The following is a 17,412-nucleotide window of genomic DNA, read 5'->3' as shown; positions in this document are numbered from 1 at the left end:
AAAAAATCCATTTACAAACATGTGAAAAGTGTGTTTCTTTTTTGTGAACCCCTAAAATCATCTTAGAGTGGGTATTTTTTACCATTTTTATATCATGCCCTTTGGAAGTCTAGTGAAGTTTATTTACCCTTTCCCAAAATAATGTTTTAGTTATATAAAATAGAAGCCAATTAAAATGAAATTTTACTAACATATTTTTAAAAGCTCATAAATTCAGAATTAAGAAGTCTTGTCCTATAGGTATGGCTATGAATGTTAATGATCCAATAAACTCTCTTCTGGAAGCCATGGATCTACATAAACACTTTGTAATCTGGTACTCTCTCTTCTCTTTCTTTTTTTTTTAACTCTTACCTTCTATCTTAGAATCAATACTATGTAACCGTTCCAAGCAGAAGAGCAGTAAGGGCTAGGAAATTGATATTAAGTGACTTTCTCAGGGTCATACAGCTAGGAAATGAACCCAGGACCTCCCATCTCCACTCTCTTTTCAATGAGTATACAAGGACAGATATTGTGACATGTCTTCCTGCAATCTAGATAAGCTTCTTTGACATTCTAGGCTATCCCTATGGCTCTACTCAGGTTTTTCCATGTCAGAAAAAATAGGTGCTCCTAAATATACCCACATTCCCCCCCCCTTGGTCATCTGTTCCCATTTATTTCACTAAATATCCCACAGAATAAACTTATGTGACTTATTAACTTAGTATAGAGAGATTTCCATGTATTTGGACTTCAAAGAAGAGGTCATCATTCAGACTTGGGAGATTTGAGTGAACTTGCTTTGTCTTTGTGTTAATTTTTCAAAATTGTATTGTGTGATTTCAGTATAAATACAAGGAAGGCTACCGCAAACAACAAGGCCACCATATTGGATTCCGTAGCATTCAAGATGACCCTAAACTGGTACTATCTATGAATGTGGCTAAAATGCAGAGTGAGAGAGAATACAAGAAAGACTTTGAGAAATGGAAGACCAAGTTTAGCAGCCCAGTGGACATGCTGGGAGTGGTTTTGGCCAAGAAATGTCAGACTTTGGTCAGCGATGTAGACTACAAGCATCCCCTACACCAATGGACATGTCTGCCAGATCAGACAGCTATCATTCAAGCTAAAAGAGTGTCTGAACTACAGAGTGAAGTAAGTTTCGTTTAATTAAAATATTATAAAATGCTATTGTTATTATATTAAGTAAAATATTACATTTCAAAGGATTAGTTATTTTATAGAAGAGAAAGCAAACAAAACTATTAATGGTATTTATGATGCATGCTAAAAAAGCTAAGTAAAATATTGTAAAAGAAAAATAACAAACTTTGCTGAATGTGATTTGTCCCTTCACAGAACGTGTACAAGTCTGATCTGCAATGGCTCAGAGGGATAGGATGGAGTCCACTGGGTTCTCTGGAGGCGGAAAAGAATAAGAAAGCTTCAGAGATCATCAGTGAAAAGAAATACCGGCAACCAGCAGACAAAAACAAATTCACCAGTCTTCCTGATGCCATGGACATAGTTTTGGCAAAGACGAATGCCAAAAACAGAAGTGATGTGAGTTGCTTTAGGAGACAAATTATATTTGGAGAGAGATATTTTATACTTGTATGTTTTACTGATGTTTTCCTCATCCATTATGAATCAAGTAATGACTGGGTTGCATGTTTTTGTTCTTACTCAAGACAAATATGAGGGAGCTGATATAATTACAACTGTAAGTCCTTCTAGTTGACTTATATGCATATAATTTAGTCGAATAGAGACAAATTTTGTCAGAGTCAGATTTCTCAGAACTTGTGATTTTCCTTTCCACCTCCAACCTACTTGTTGACTCTTCTGACATTTTCAATGGCAAGATAGCAGTATAGATTCCATTCTACCCCTGGGGGGTGGGGGATCCCCTATTTCTTTTAAATGTCTGAACCAAAAGTCTAATCCTATAACCATAGGAGGTTGAGTAACTACTCTGTGATTCTGAAGCTAGGGAAAGAAAGGTTATGGTTTAAAGAATTTTAGAGACAGAAAGGGCTCGAGTCATCTAGACCCGATTTTACACAAGGAAACTAAGATACAAAGTATAGTAAGTATTCTTATTGTCCTGGGTTAACTATGGTTTAAAAGTCAAGAAATAAAATATTGTTCCTTTCTGCTAAAGTATATCGGGGGGGAGGGGGGCAGCTGGGTAGCTCAGTGGATTGAGAGCCAGGCCTAGAGACGGGAGGTCCTAGGTTCAAATCTGGACTCAGACACTCACCAGCTGTGTGACCCTGGGCAAGTGTAAACCTCAAAATATCCCAATGGTGAAATTTCCAACATTTATAAGTCTAAGGAATTTTGAGGTTTACACAAGTCACTTGACCCCCATTGCCTAGCCCTTACCGCTCTTCTGCCTTGGAACCAATACACAGTATTGATTCCAAAATGGAAGGTAAGGGTTTAAATTTTTTTTTAATTTTTAAAAATAAAGTATATCTCTGAATAATGTCTCTGTTTAGTTCAAATGTGTTAATTTGGCCAAGTTAATATATCTATCTAATATCCTATCAGTTTTTACTAGAAAATCTTTTATTCCTCATTCTAGAGACTCTATCGAGAAGCATGGGACAAAGATAAGACACAAATCCACATAATGCCTGATACACCTGACATCATTTTGGCAAAAGCAAATTTGATCAACACGAGTGATGTAAGTTCAGTTTGAGAAATATACTTTACACGAGTTCATTAATCTTTAAAGTTGCTACCAGACTAGTCAATTTTTTATTTTTAATATTTTAATTTAATGATTTTTTATTTTTAATATTTAAGTTATATTAATTAATAAAATACTTATGAAACTTGATTTCCCCATATCAAGATATTGTGCTTTCGAGTTCTGAAGTAATATGAGACATCTGCAAAAGATGAGCATGCAGGCAAACTTAAATGGGATACCACTGTCATTTTCCCAAATCCATAATTCTGAACCTCAATTTTTGGGAATGATTTTGGTGATATAAATTCTAAAACATGATAGACCAAACTTTGGGCCCATATAATATCTCAAGGCAGTCCAAATAAATGTATTATTTGTTACATATGAACATCATGAATATTTTAAATTAGTAAGAGCTTCCCATGCCCTGAATTTAGGACCAGCATACATTTAAAACAGTAGTCTAGACACACTAATTATGTGAGAAGTTGCTATTGAAGTAGCAACTTGAACTCACAATTTTCTTCTGCATTCTTTAAAGCAACACCAAGCACACACACACACACACACACACACACACACACACACACACAAACCTAACTCTTCAAAAATGACAAAGGACACTTTGCTTTTATAAACAGTCATATCATTTTTCCTTGACATTAAGTAGTCGTATATTTTAGCAGCCTTTTGGTTGTATTCAGAGCTTACATGGTTATAGTCTTCTATCCTATTCTTTAAATTTTTTTTTAAATCTATGCTATTCTTAATTACTTATAAAACCTCTTATAAAACACTGAAAACTGAGGAAAATATTTCACAAATATATGTAGCTGAGCATAGTGTCTTTTATTTTAAACTAAGAATGTTAAAAATCAAGTTTATTCATTTCCAATTTCATTTGAGTACCCTGTCTCATCCATGCTATTTTCTTGGAATCTATAAAAATTTTGCTCCACCAGATTGTAAGTGATTTTTCAGGAGAGCATTTGTTAAAATAATCACGTTCCTTTCTCAACAGAAACTTTACCGATTAGGCTATGAGGAGTTGAAGAAGAAAGGGTATGACCTTCCTATTGATGCCATACCAATTAAAGCAGCCAAGGCATCCAGAGAAATTGCAAGTGAAGTAAGTTTTAATTTTTTGCTTTGTACCAACCTGACTACCATTTGACATTTTAATTGGATTGTTCAAATCACTTCTGAGCTTAAAGCAAATCCCTTAAAGAGTATCCCATTACAACAGATGCCTCTATAGTTCTGGAATGTTATATGAAAGGAAAATATGTCCTTGACAAGTTTTTGATATGTATATAATTGCATATTTTAATTTGATCCAAATTTGAAATTTGAATTCAAACTTGAATCTCTTATAACAAATCTGTGAAATCAGTAAACTCTTGGAGTTAAAATTATCTGTAATCTGCCACATGGTGGTAATAATTCTGACCTGCTTTCTCCTTTATTTCTCTCTAGTACAAGTACAAGGAAGGCTATCGTAAGCAGCTTGGCCACCATATTGGAGCCCGGGACATAAAGGATGATCCCAAAATGATGTGGTCCATGCATGTAGCCAAGATCCAGAGTGACAGAGAGTATAAGAAGGACTTTGAGAAGTGGAAGACCAAATTCAGCAGTCCAGTGGATATGCTAGGGGTTGTACTGGCCAAGAAATGCCAGACCCTAGTCAGTGACATAGATTATAAACACCCTTTGCACCAATGGATATGCCTACCTGACCAGAATGATGTTGTACATGCCAGGAAAACATATGATCTTCAGAGTGATGTAAGTTTAAATTTTTGACTGGTCAAAAGAAAAGCACTTCTCTGCATTTTTTATCTTCCATGGGCATCACCTCACTGTGGGGTAGGGTCAGTTTTCAAGAGCTTAGCACAATGGACAAAGTTTTCATATAATTATGCCATCTGGAATTGGAAAGGACCTTAGAGGTAACTTGGTCCAAACTTCTCATATTATAAATGGAGAAACCAAGGCCCCTAAAAAAAGTTAAGTAACTTGACCTGGGTCACACATGTAAACAAATAACAGAACTGGGATTCAAAGCCACTTCCTGTAATTCCATGTCAATAATTCTTCACCTACACCTCAACCAACTCTCTGCACAAATACTTCTCTTCACAGGATGAAATATCTGAAAGTGCTATTCATTCAATTGTGTTCAAAATAATCTTCTGTTGGCAGTTTTAAAAATGCATAATAATTAATAATTGTTTGGGTTGCTCTTTGGGGTAAGAGTATATGTTTTTGAGAGATATCTTTAATATGATGTTTGCAGTTTATGATTGTGATTTTAATGGCTACAACTTAACTTATTCTATAACTTTTCAAAGTAAAGTCTCTAAAAGAATTGAAAATATAAGCTAAAAAAAATTTTAATCTCTCCCTGAATTTATTATGGCTTTTATATTAACTGGTTTTTAATCTAACATTTCAGATCCAGTATAAGGCAGATCTCCAGTGGCTAAAAGGCATTGGCTGGTCCCCTAGTGGTTCCCTTGAGGATGAGAAGAATAAAAGAGCAACTTCAATTTTGAGTGACCACGTATACCGTCAGCACCCAGATAAATTCAAATTTTCTAGTCTTATGGACTCTATACCTATGGTTTTGGCAAAGAACAATGCTATAACTATGAACCATGTGAGTCTTCTCCTTATTCGGGGGAGGAGGGTGGTTTTATTTTGTATAATTTATGGAAATGTCAATATACCTATCTCCTGTCACATAAAGTATGTTCCATGAAAAATTATTTGTAAAGCAAAAATCCATTTAATGAAATGTCTTTCTATTCATTTTAATGAGGAAATTTATGGAGCATTCTGGACTTTCTCCAAGTCTCCTACTTTTCATTTATAAATGCCCAAATGACAAATAGATAAATAGGACTTTAATTAACAGTAATTGTAGAAAGGAGAAAAATTGTGTGTGAATGTTGAGTTTGTGATGAGGGGAATGAGTTAACTTGCTACGGAGGGTGTCCTGGAAGCCAATGAAGAAGACCTGCCACCATTTGGAGCCTCAGCTTCTTCTGAGTTGAAGCCATTTGCAGAGATGTTAGAAGAGGACCTGCAATTCCTGAGGTGGATTCTGAAGTTCTTCTTGGGCAGATGATTGCAACTGGGGATGAGAAAAATATAAATGGAAGATTGCTTTGCCTCTCTAAGTTTATAGTGTAGAACTCACCATAGTAGTATATTGTTTTAGTGTTTCCCAAGGTAGTTTCACTGTGACCTTCAAGCTATATAGAACTGACAGACTCCAACTCCCACCTCTCCCTATTCTATATATTGTATTATGCTAAGTATCTGTTCTCATTTCTGCTACATGAAGGAATTTGCCCCTCATAAAATAGTGAGGAGGAGTTCCCTTTCATAAAAGAAGTAGATTTAAAAATGGTTATCTCTTATAGCCGTCTGTTTTAGCAAAAATCCATAGTTAGCATTAGTAAATAAAGGATAGAAATATTTATTTTTGTAAAAACATAGTGATTTTAAATTTCTTCACTTAATATTAATAATATATCTTATGGAAACTTACTATCCCCCACCGGTTAGAACACTTTACAGTTGCTGACACCTATTATTATATTATTATAGTTAGAAAAAGGAAAAGTGTTTTAGCAGGCTGGTTCATTATTATGTCATCCTTTTGATTCAACATGACATGTACTTGTATTTGTTTCAGCGTCTCTATACCAAAGCATGGGATTCAGATAAAACCACCATCCATATTATGCCAGACACCCCTGAAGTTTTACTGGCAAAGCAGAATAAAATTAATTACAGTGATGTAAGTGATTATTTTATACTACATTGATGTTTTGAATATTGAAATTTTTTCTAAATAATTTTTTCACATGAACCTCTATTTATCATTATCTTAGAAACTATATAAACTTGGATTGGAAGAGGCCAAACAGAAAGGCTATGATTTGCGGCTAGATGCCATCCCCATCCGGGCAGCTAAAGCCTCCAGAGATATTGCCAGTGAAGTAAGTAAATCCATGCAACGTTTCTCCATCACCTTAGCGAAAAAGTTCCTCAATATCCTGAATTTACAGCATGGCAAATATATATTGGGACCCAAACTCCCACAATACATCCATCACTCTAGAGATTTTTCAGATTAAAGTGAATGTAAGTAAGCATAGTGAAATTCTCAAACTCTACATGCCTGAAAGTAAACAATGCAAAGAAACATAGCCTCTAAAACTATAGTTCCATGCTTCTTTTCAATGGTAAAAAGATATATGAACGCACATGAGGGTTATGTCTTGGCTCATCCATATGAAAAATATATTTGCCAAAATTTCCCATACATTGTAGCATTTACTTCAGAGTTCATACTTAGGCTTGGTAGGTCTATGTGCTTTACTGGGCTAAGAGTAATGATAGACAGTATTCCATTCAAAGTCTTTCCATCAATTACATATCCCTCCCTCTGTGCATGGTGAGACTGAATAGAGAATCACAGTCAGAAGAAGCATCATAACCATCTAGTTCAACCTATTACCAACTACAACACACCTGACAAAAGATCATCCAGCCTTTTACAGGAGAGACCATCAGCAAGGACAACCCAGTATATCCTTCAGCAGACCATCCTACTTTAGGATATGACTAATTATGAAGAAGTTTTTCCTGACATCAAGCCTAAATCTAGTTCCTTTCCACTTCTATCCATAACTCTGAGATCTACCTTTAAGGACAAGCAGAATGGACCTAATCACTCCTCTTCATGGCAGCCGTTCAAATATATGAAGAAACTATCATCTCTGTTCTCTCTATACTCTCAAATTTTCTTCTTGAGATTAAACATCCCCGGCTCATTCAACCAGTCCTCCTATGGTATATTGTAGAGTTCCTCTTAACAGTCCAGTCATGACGCTCTGGACACTCTCAATCATTATAAACCTTTACTCAAAATTCTAGAAGCACCTGAAATGCTAGAATATTTCCCAGCCTTATAAGTAGAAAATATAACTAGGGAAAACCCCAAATCTAGGACAATTCCTCTTGCATCTTAATCCACTCTTACATTTCCTTTTTCCCAAAATATGAAGAAATAAATATTGAGTCAGACATTTCCCTCCTCCCCCAAACTCTAGTTGTAAATCTTTTTATCCCCCTAACAACTGTTTTTCACTAAATGTTTCTCTAATGTCTCATCATGGTACAGAGACACCAAGGATATTTTTAAGGGTACACCAATGCAATGAACATTCTATTAGGTCCTACCTATCTCAAAAGCCTTTAAATGGCTTCCATAATGGGCTTTATGTCTGTCACCATAGGACCAGCCTATTTAAGTTTGACAAGGTTCACCATGATGGGGGGTGACCAATAGATGATATATTGGGGGAATCACACAAAAAGTTTGATACCTTACTTAGGTTCAAAGATGATTACAGTCAGTAAGGTAAAGGGCATGCCCACACAGACTAAATAACACATTCCTGAAGTACTAATGGTATAAAAAAAAAAACAAATCAGGACTTTAGTGATTGCTTGCTATGATAGCAGATCTTTTCTACCCTCTAGTACAAATACAAAGAAGGTTACCGTAAGCAGCTTGGTCACCACATTGGAGCCCGAGCCATTCATGATGACCCCAAGATGATGTGGTCTATGCATATAGCCAAGGTCCAGAGTGACAGAGAGTACAAGAAGGACTTTGAGAAATGGAAGACAAAGTTCAGCAGCCCCGTGGACATGCTGGGAGTTGTTCTGGCCAAGAAATGTCAGACATTGGTCAGTGATGTGGATTACAAGCATCCTCTTCACCAATGGACCTGCTTGCCAGACCAAAATGATGTCATTCATGCTCGTAAAGCATATGACCTTCAGAGTGAAGTAAGTATTGACAACTATAACTTTAATTTTAGGGAAAACAATTGATCAAAACCCATGGAAAATATAGCAGTAGATACTCCAAACCTCATTATCAGATCTGTGAGGAAAGCAAAATATTTTCCTTTCCCAACACTATTGATAGTTTTCTCTGAATAGATGCTAATGGTATAGTTGAGCAGATAGATAAATGGATAGATAGACAGATAATTATTTTCTGTGTGAATACTTTCCAATTTAGCCAAATGGATATAAAATTGAGACAATAACATGCCTATATACAGATTAATTTTTATAAAAGTTTGTTTACATTAACTTTCATATGCTTTTAAAATGAGTACTCATGACAATTTCAAAGATAGGCTTCATTACTATTTATTATTACTATTTATGTCAACAGAATTTATACAAGTCAGATCTTCAGTGGTTGAGAGGCATTGGCTGGGTGCCAATTGGTTCTTTGGATGTTGAAAAATGCAAACGAGCAACAGAGATTTTGAGTGACAAGGTCTACCGGCAGCCTCCAGACAAATTGAAATTTACCAGTGTGACTGATTCTCTGGAACAAGTGTTGGCCAAGAATAATGCCATCACCATGAACAAAGTAAGCCCTCAAATTTCTGGGGAAAAAAAGTTCAGTGTTTCTAAATGAATTCAGGAAATGTAGAAAAAAATGAGTAAAGAAAAATAAGTTGAATTTTAAATAGTAATTGTCTGGCACTTATTGTGGTTTTCTCTAAGTATTTACCAGCTTTTGTTCTTTGATGTTTCTGAAACTTGGTTTTAGAACAAGAATCGTTGGCCCATTGAATATAGTAATAGACTTGTAGTCAGGAGACATTGACTCCTGCCTCAGATATTGACCAGGAGTGTAGCCATGGGCAATTCACTTAACATGACCCTTGGTATAGCACCTTCCACCCAGGGTTGTTGTGAGGTTAAAATAAAATGATATTGTAAAGTGTTTTGCAAAACTTAAAGAGCTATATTAATGCTAGCTATTGTTAGTGTTATTATAAAGAAAATTAATTTTCTTTTTGCATTATTAGAATGTTTCATGGCATCTGAAGTTATATATTTTTCCTTCTTATCATATACTTAAGTAGTTGTTATATGATCAAGCCCCCATTAGAATTTTCATTCATTTATTCCAATATTCACTCACTCAAAAACCACTTACTATGTGCCCACTATGTTTTGTATACTATATTCCTACTATGTGCAAAGCACATTGCTTGACTGTGGGAGAAATGTCTAGGTAATAACACATAGCTTTGCCTTTATGAATCTCATAATTTATTATGGAAATGCATAAATACAATAAATATATAAAAATTTTAATGTGATCAATTTAATGTTGAATAGATTGTTTAAAGAATGTAATGAAAATTTAAAAGAATACTATGCACAGTGAGGGAAGGAAAGCACATTTCCAAATGTATTAATTCCAAAGTCATTCTATTCCATTTGGAGTACAATTGTTTTAAAGTAATTTTAGAAAAAATAAAAATCTCTTATCACACAAAAAATAATAATAAAATAAAATAAAGTTATTTTTGTATAGAACATAAGCAATACACAAATCCTTGTACTTCTTTTTTTAAAAAAACCTACTAATGTGATGAAGAAAGTTCTACTAATTAATATTTTGTACCATTTTCTGATATATTTACTTCACTTATTTCCATGTAGCGTCTATACACAGAAGCTTGGGATAAAGACAAGACCCAGATCCACATCATGCCTGATACACCTGAGATTATGCTAGCAAGACTCAACAAGATTAACTACAGTGAGGTGAGAATAGACAGAAGTCACTGATATGTCCAGTATTTCTCTTCAGGTTTTTTTTTAACACTTAATATTGAGCAATAGACTAAATGGATGTACAGTCCACGTTTCCCCAACAGCATTAAGTCTAAAAATGTAAAATTACATTTAAAACTGGCAAATATCAGAGTTAAGCTCAAGTATTTTAAAATAACTATGATTAAAATGTAATACTAAAATGTTAGTCACCAAATTTGTAAATCATCATTTTTGAAGCTTTTTATAAACTGATGATGAACAAAATAGAATCAGGAGAACAATTTATATACAAACAGCATATTAAAGATAAGCAACTTTGAAAGCCGTAAGAGCCTTGATCATTAAAATAATGATCCATTAATGGTCAAAGTTTGAGGAAGAAAAATACTATCCATATCCTGATTGAGAGATGATAGATCTAGGGTATGAAATAGAATATATATATATATATATATATATTTGTACACAGAAAATGAGGGAATTTACTTTTCTTACCTATGCATATTTGACAGAAAAGTTGCTCTTATTCTACTCCCAGTTTTCACAGGGAATCTATATTTCACAATTCCTGAGGCAGATTATTTGTCATATATCTGCAGTCTTGTAATTCTTATCTATATTTGCAAACTATATAATTCTTTTTATTTTAAAAAGAATATAAACTTGAGGATTTCAAAGTTGGAAAAAAACTGAGAAGTTACCAAGTTCAACTCCTTCCAAAATCATCTAGCCCAATCCCCACATTTTACTGATGAGCAAAATGAGACCTAGAAAGGATAAATGACTTGCCCTAGGTCATATAGGAAGTTAATAATGGAGGTACAATTTAAACCCTCTTTCCTTTCACCATACTGTAATAAATCATCTCATAATTTCAAGGTCTCTTGAAAGAGGAGTTATTCTCACTCCTTTCTATGAAAAACCCCTTCTTTGTTCATAGTTCATTCCCTTTTAGCTCTTTTAATATCTTCCTTTGTCATATCCCTACTCAAGCTAATCTTCTCTCGAACAATTTAAGAAAATCCACATACTTGAATAAACAAAACAGTGTGATTTTCTCCACATGCACCATTTGTACAAATCTAATGAGAGCAAAAATATAGAAAGTTTACTCCTCCTACGGTAAATTGATTGCATGCACTTCTCTACAAGATGAGTGATTCATTGCAGGCTTTTGTCAATTTTTTGTTTCAAATGTGAATATTTCAGCAATCTTAATATTGCTTTTCCTTTTTTAAAAACTTAGAGTCTATATAAACTTGCCAATGAAGAGGCAAAGAAGAAAGGCTATGACTTGCGAGTTGACGCCATTCCAATTGTGGCAGCCAAGGCATCAAGAGACATTGCCAGTGATGTAAGCTATCATTTTTTTTATCATCTGTCAGCTTTCTGAAGCAACACATTCACATTCACAAAGGGAGACAAAGTTAAAAAAAGAATTGTCCTTGACATTTAAAAATGTTTTGTGATGTATCATAGCAATTGATATTTTTAAAAGCTGAGTTCTGATTCAATGAAAACCACAAAGGATGAAAAAATAGGGTTATAGTCTGCAAAACTTAATGCATTCAGTAAGGGCTGACTGAGTGCTCAAAAAGTAGAGAAGCCTAAGCTGATGCATAAAGCATTGATGCAAATGGATATAGAAATGAAGGTGTGTATAAGGATAGATTTAACTGGACTTTCACTGCTTTAGAATTCTTTATTCATCTGAATGCCTGCAGGTAGGATCAAGGTCAGTTGTCCTATAATGTTTCAAATGATAGCTTTGAAAAACATATACAATGTGTGCAAATTATAGGTCGTCCTGCTAAAGTCATGGAAATAGGCTAGAAAGAGGCAGATAGCGATAGACAGATAGATAGATAGAGATACAGATGGATAGACAAACAGACAGACAGACAGACAGACAGACAGACAGACAGACAGACAGACAGACAGACAGATAGATAGATAGATAGATAGATAGATAGATAGATAGATAGATAGATAGATAGAAAATTGGATGGATGGATAGAAAGAGAGACAGACAGAGACAGAGACAGAGAGACAGAGACATAGAGGGAGAGATAAAGAAATAGGAAGTAGAAAAGTTAAGAGTGGTGGATAGGGCACAGAAATTTGAGTTAGGGATCTTGCTTCAGGAAGACTTCCTGAATTAGAATCTTGCTTCAGAGACTTACTAGCTATGAGATCCATAGCAAGTCCCATGATATCTAGTGGCCTGTTTCCTTATCTATAAAGTGGGATTTAATATCTAGCTCACAGGTTTATTGTTTGGATTTTTTTTTTGAGTGCTCAGACCTGTGCTTAGGTGTTATTCTTCCATTGCACGGGGTTTACATTTATTTTATAGCTTCAATGAGTACATACTTTTCTGACACACAATCATTTTTCAACATATATGATCTTCTACAGATAATTGGATGTGTCACACTTAACAAATCATTTAATCAACATTCTGTGATCATTTACCACAGAGGTTCTCAACCTCTCAATTTGTAGCAATGAGAATACATAATGCATGTCAGGTATTTACATTCCGAATCAGAACTGTAGCAAAATTGCAGTTTTGAAGTAGCCACCAAAATAATTCTTTGGTTTGGGGTCACTGCAACATGAGGAACTGTATTGTGGGGTCATGGCATTAGAAAGGCTGAGAATCACTGATGTACCATGTTGCCACAACAGAAATATTTGTGATGGAGATGAATGATATATAGGGTGATCTGGAGATTAGTTCCTCCTGACCTGTGCGATGACCAGATAGGAGAATCATTGTTGCTTTTGATCAACTTTCACAATCAATCACAATTACTTAGAAGATGGGTAACAAAACAATTCATAGCTAGGTACAGGGTTAGAGGGTAACTTAAAACAGACCAGAATTGAAATTTTCCTCAATTTCCAAGTTACATTTTTCTTGTGTTTCATTAAGGAACCTTGACAATGTTGCCTGGTTATCATAAACATAATGAACCAGCAAAGTGTGTCAGTAGCTTGAGCTTCAGAGGAGTGATTAATTGTGGTGCTTGTGTGTTTGGCTAACAGTTGGGTGTGGGGCCTCTGAGCTTACTTCTTTTTTTAAATTTTATTTAATTGGATGATTTAGAATATTTTTCCATGGTTACAAGACTCATAGGTTTATTGTGAGGATCAAATGAGTTAACAATATACATAAAGAATTTTACAAACCTTAAAACACTATATGTACTAGCTATTATTATAAATTTTATTGTTATATGATTAATATTATACATTTATATATTGTCTACTATCTTATATATAATTATTATATAATTAATATTTAATTTCAGTACAAATACAAAGATGGTTATCGCAAGCAGCTGGGCCACCATATTGGAGCCCGGGACATAAAGGATGATCCCAAGATGATGTGGTCTATGCATGTGGCCAAGATCCAGAGTGACAGAGAATACAAGAAGGACTTTGAGAAATGGAAGACCAAGTTCAGCAGCCCAGTGGACATGCTGGGAGTTGTTCTGGCCAAGAAGTGTCAGGTTCTGGTCAGTGACATAGACTATAAACATCCTCTACACCAATGGACCTGCTTGCCAGATCAGAATGATGTCATTCATGCTCGCAAGGCCTATGACCTACAGAGTGATGTGAGTAAAAATTTGAACTTTAAAATGTGTCAGAATGGAAACTTTACATGATGTATGGAAATGAGCAACAATGTAAAGGTAATAGAAATCATCTAAATAGTTTAACACATTATCACAGGCTCTTGGGAAATAGATGATCATTTAGCCTTTTTTGAGAATGCAATTCTATTTTAAAGTACCAACTAAATGGAAATATAACAACAAACAGCAACTTTTTTTGATATGGTAAAAATATTAATTCATACATAGAATATACAAATATAAACTTTTTGCTTGCAAAAGATATGAATCATTGTTGTATAGCATTTTGAGTCAATATGTTATTTTAAAAGTTATTCTCTATTACAAGTACTCTCATTGCTTTTATTGATATTTTAAGTTACACATAAATTCATTATTTTATAAGCTGGGCATATTTTATTAGAAAATCTATTTTACTCTCAATTAATATTCCAAATCTGCTAGAGGAAGATATAGTCTTTGAATATCATTAGGGGATAAAGATACCCCCTTTAAATCAAGAATGATTGCTCTATAATTACATTTTTGCTTCTTTGAGTTATAAATACTATTCCCAGAACCTCTACTCTTAAAGAAAACCTTGGTTGTATTCTTGTGGAATGAAAAGGGAAGTTTTTTTTCATCTTATTCAATTGTTACATTATAACATATGTCTTATTCTTTGCTTGATCATATCTATTTAGTGGATAATGACTCAATTCAGTGTTTTCTTACTATGTGGGGGAGTCACCAAATGTTATCAGAGCCAAATAGGAAATGGAAAGAAATATGTTTATCAAGTCAGAGATTTAAAAAGCACATTTTCATTGCTGGTATTGTGTACTGTGTAAATATTTGAAAGAAACAGTCATCATTAGAGAGCTTTGGAGAATTAAAAAGAATTTGCAATAATTATGAAGGATTTTATATTCTTTAGTTGATTCTAGAAACTTCACAGTCCACCTGCTCTAACTCTTACATCTGTTCAATAACATTTAAAATACAGACAGCTGTATTTTAAGTTATTGCTACAAAGAAAGACTTTACAATTAAAGATAGTTGGAATAGCCAATGTTCTCCCCAAAATGCAATCACTATCTGTCTGGCTTATTGATTTGTTCCATCAGGTTCCTTAATTGTATTTCAAAAGATATTAATGTTGGATTCATTTATTCATTCAGAGTGCTGTGACTAGTCACTGGGGAACATACAAAGACTTTAAAAAACAGACTTTTATGTAAGCCTGGAAAGAACACATAACCAAGTAGGTTAATGTGGGTTAGCACAATATTCTTTCCAAGTTAAATAATGTAAATAAAAAGGTATTAAACATAATTATAAAATATTATTATTGTCAGTATTTCAGTCTTTACTGTCAAAATTGTATTTCCTTTTACATGCAGGATAGTGAACATTAATATTATTACCTGAAGAGACTGCTGGAATGTTTTGGTTTGAGGGCAGTCCTCCTCTAGGGAACAAAAACCAATTAGAACAATTTCATTGGAAAATGTCTATTCTACACAAAATAAACTATCAATAAAACAAACAAACAAAAAATATGATCCCTTCTAGCTAAGCATAGGAAATCTGAGTTACTTTTCAACAGTTCCTTTGTTTTTATCTGATTAATTCACTAAAGAAAAATTTCCAGTAGAAGGAAAGTGGGTTGTATTTAATTACTAATCCCTTTGCATCTTTTTCTTTCAATTAGTCATCTTTTTTTTCTAGCTCAGTGAACTAACTTATCTGATTTTTTTTTTTTTGCTATCAACAGAATATGTACAAGTCAGATCTTCAGTGGTTGAGAGGCATTGGCTGGGTGCCAATTGGTTCTCTGGATGTTGAAAAGTGCAAAAGGGCAACAGAGATTTTGAGTGACAAGGTCTACCGGCAGCCTCCAGACACACTGAAATTTACCAGTGTGACTGATTCTCTGGAACAAGTGTTGGCCAAGAATAATGCCATCACCATGAACAAAGTGAGTCCTGAACTCTTTGAGAAAGATTCAAATGAATCACAATTAAAATCCTCTTCCAAACATGATTGAGGATGTAGACTCTAAGAGATCTCCCTAATGCAAATATTAATAATAGGGAAATAGGTCTTGATCAATGACATATGTAAAACCCAGTAGAATTACTTGTTGGCTACCAAGGGTGGGGGGAAAGAGAGGGGAGAAAGAACATGAATCATGTAACCATGGAAAAATATTCTAAATCAATTAATTAAATAAAATTTTCAATTCTTAAAAAATATAAATAAAAATAAAAAATAAAATCCTCCTCCAAGTCATCAAAATCTCATAAGATTGCCACATGTGGTAATTACATTCTAATTCCTAGTAGGATTAAAAGAATACATGAAGTGGTAGACTCGTACTTTTAAAATTATATGGTGCCTTCATTCATCTAAATAATATGTATTATTTACTGTGTCTCCCTAATGTAAATACTAGCAATCACTATTTTTCAGCATCCAAATTTATACATTGTATCCATATGTAGAAATATTTCTCCTGATAATAATGATTCAATTTTAATTTGGCTTACTAGAATCTCCCCAAAATGTTATTTCTAATATTTTTGCTAATACTAATTTACCTTCCTTTTTAGCGCTTATATACAGAAGCATGGGACAAAGACAAGACTCAGATTCACATTATGCCTGATACCCCTGAAATCATGTTGGCAAGACAGAACAAAATCAACTACAGTGAGGTACAGAACCCCATGGTTCTAAATTTATTTTGCATTTATATTCATTTATCATCCTCCAACTTGAGTCCTCAGGTTGTGTGGAAGTCTTTAGGAAGTATTAAATTTTTTGTATTAGACTACTAAACTTAATAGATTCTATAGGACATAAAGTGGCCATGTAACTCTTGGGGTTAATGAAGATTAAGATTGATTATATTTTGTTTTAACCATATTTGGGTTCCAGAATCATCTCACTGAGTATCTTCACCTAACTGGATTTTTAAAGGGTAAAACCAAACACATAATCAGAACTCATGTTTATGAGCTAGAACCAGAACTTGGGAATCAAAGTTATAGAACTTATTACTTATTGCCCATTTTGAATTGTTTGAGTGTGATGATTTGATAGTCTCTAAGTGATTACCTCTAGCTTTTTATTAAATTTAATTTTTTTTCCTATAGAGTCTCTATAAACTTGCCAATGAAGAAGCAAAGAAGAAAGGTTATGACTTGAGAGTTGATGCCATCCCAATTGTGGCAGCCAAAGCATCAAGAGATATTGCCAGTGAAGTATGTAGTCTTATTGAATTCCTAGGATATAGTTGCCAATATAGGGACTTTTCTTTGAACTATGAAAATGTACCTGCTTTTCAAGTGGACATTATAAACTCAAGTTTATGAAGTGGAAGAAAAATTTATAATAAGATAAGCC

At 34.0% G+C, this 17,412-nt stretch overlaps 1 protein-coding gene across 40 annotated transcripts in view; it reads left to right on the top strand.

Moving 5' to 3' along the window:
- The window catches only part of NEB (nebulin), a 232,512-nt gene that overhangs the window by 89,083 nt on the left and 126,017 nt on the right, over nucleotides 1–17,412 (top strand). For 38 of the 40 annotated variants that reach the window (XM_056793853.1, XM_056793846.1, XM_056793845.1 and 35 more), the window contains exons 53-68: nucleotides 832–1,143; nucleotides 1,348–1,551; nucleotides 2,579–2,683; nucleotides 3,714–3,821; nucleotides 4,169–4,480; nucleotides 5,151–5,354; nucleotides 6,399–6,503; nucleotides 6,598–6,705; nucleotides 8,255–8,566; nucleotides 8,964–9,167; nucleotides 10,256–10,360; nucleotides 11,619–11,726; nucleotides 13,690–14,001; nucleotides 15,779–15,982; nucleotides 16,617–16,721; nucleotides 17,163–17,270. In XM_056793853.1, coding sequence (XP_056649831.1) covers nucleotides 832–1,143; nucleotides 1,348–1,551; nucleotides 2,579–2,683; nucleotides 3,714–3,821; nucleotides 4,169–4,480; nucleotides 5,151–5,354; nucleotides 6,399–6,503; nucleotides 6,598–6,705; nucleotides 8,255–8,566; nucleotides 8,964–9,167; nucleotides 10,256–10,360; nucleotides 11,619–11,726; nucleotides 13,690–14,001; nucleotides 15,779–15,982; nucleotides 16,617–16,721; nucleotides 17,163–17,270 — 2,916 coding nt within the window. The remainder of the gene's footprint in view (nucleotides 1–831; nucleotides 1,144–1,347; nucleotides 1,552–2,578; nucleotides 2,684–3,713; nucleotides 3,822–4,168; nucleotides 4,481–5,150; nucleotides 5,355–6,398; nucleotides 6,504–6,597; nucleotides 6,706–8,254; nucleotides 8,567–8,963; nucleotides 9,168–10,255; nucleotides 10,361–11,618; nucleotides 11,727–13,689; nucleotides 14,002–15,778; nucleotides 15,983–16,616; nucleotides 16,722–17,162; nucleotides 17,271–17,412) is intronic. The other 2 variants (XM_056793864.1, XM_056793863.1) reach the window with 2 other exon arrangements.

The sequence above is a fragment of the Monodelphis domestica genome, chromosome 4 (genome assembly GCF_027887165.1).
Source record: "Monodelphis domestica isolate mMonDom1 chromosome 4, mMonDom1.pri, whole genome shotgun sequence".
NCBI lineage: Eukaryota > Metazoa > Chordata > Mammalia > Didelphimorphia > Didelphidae > Monodelphis > Monodelphis domestica.
This window is presented reverse-complemented; position numbering and strand designations above follow the sequence as displayed.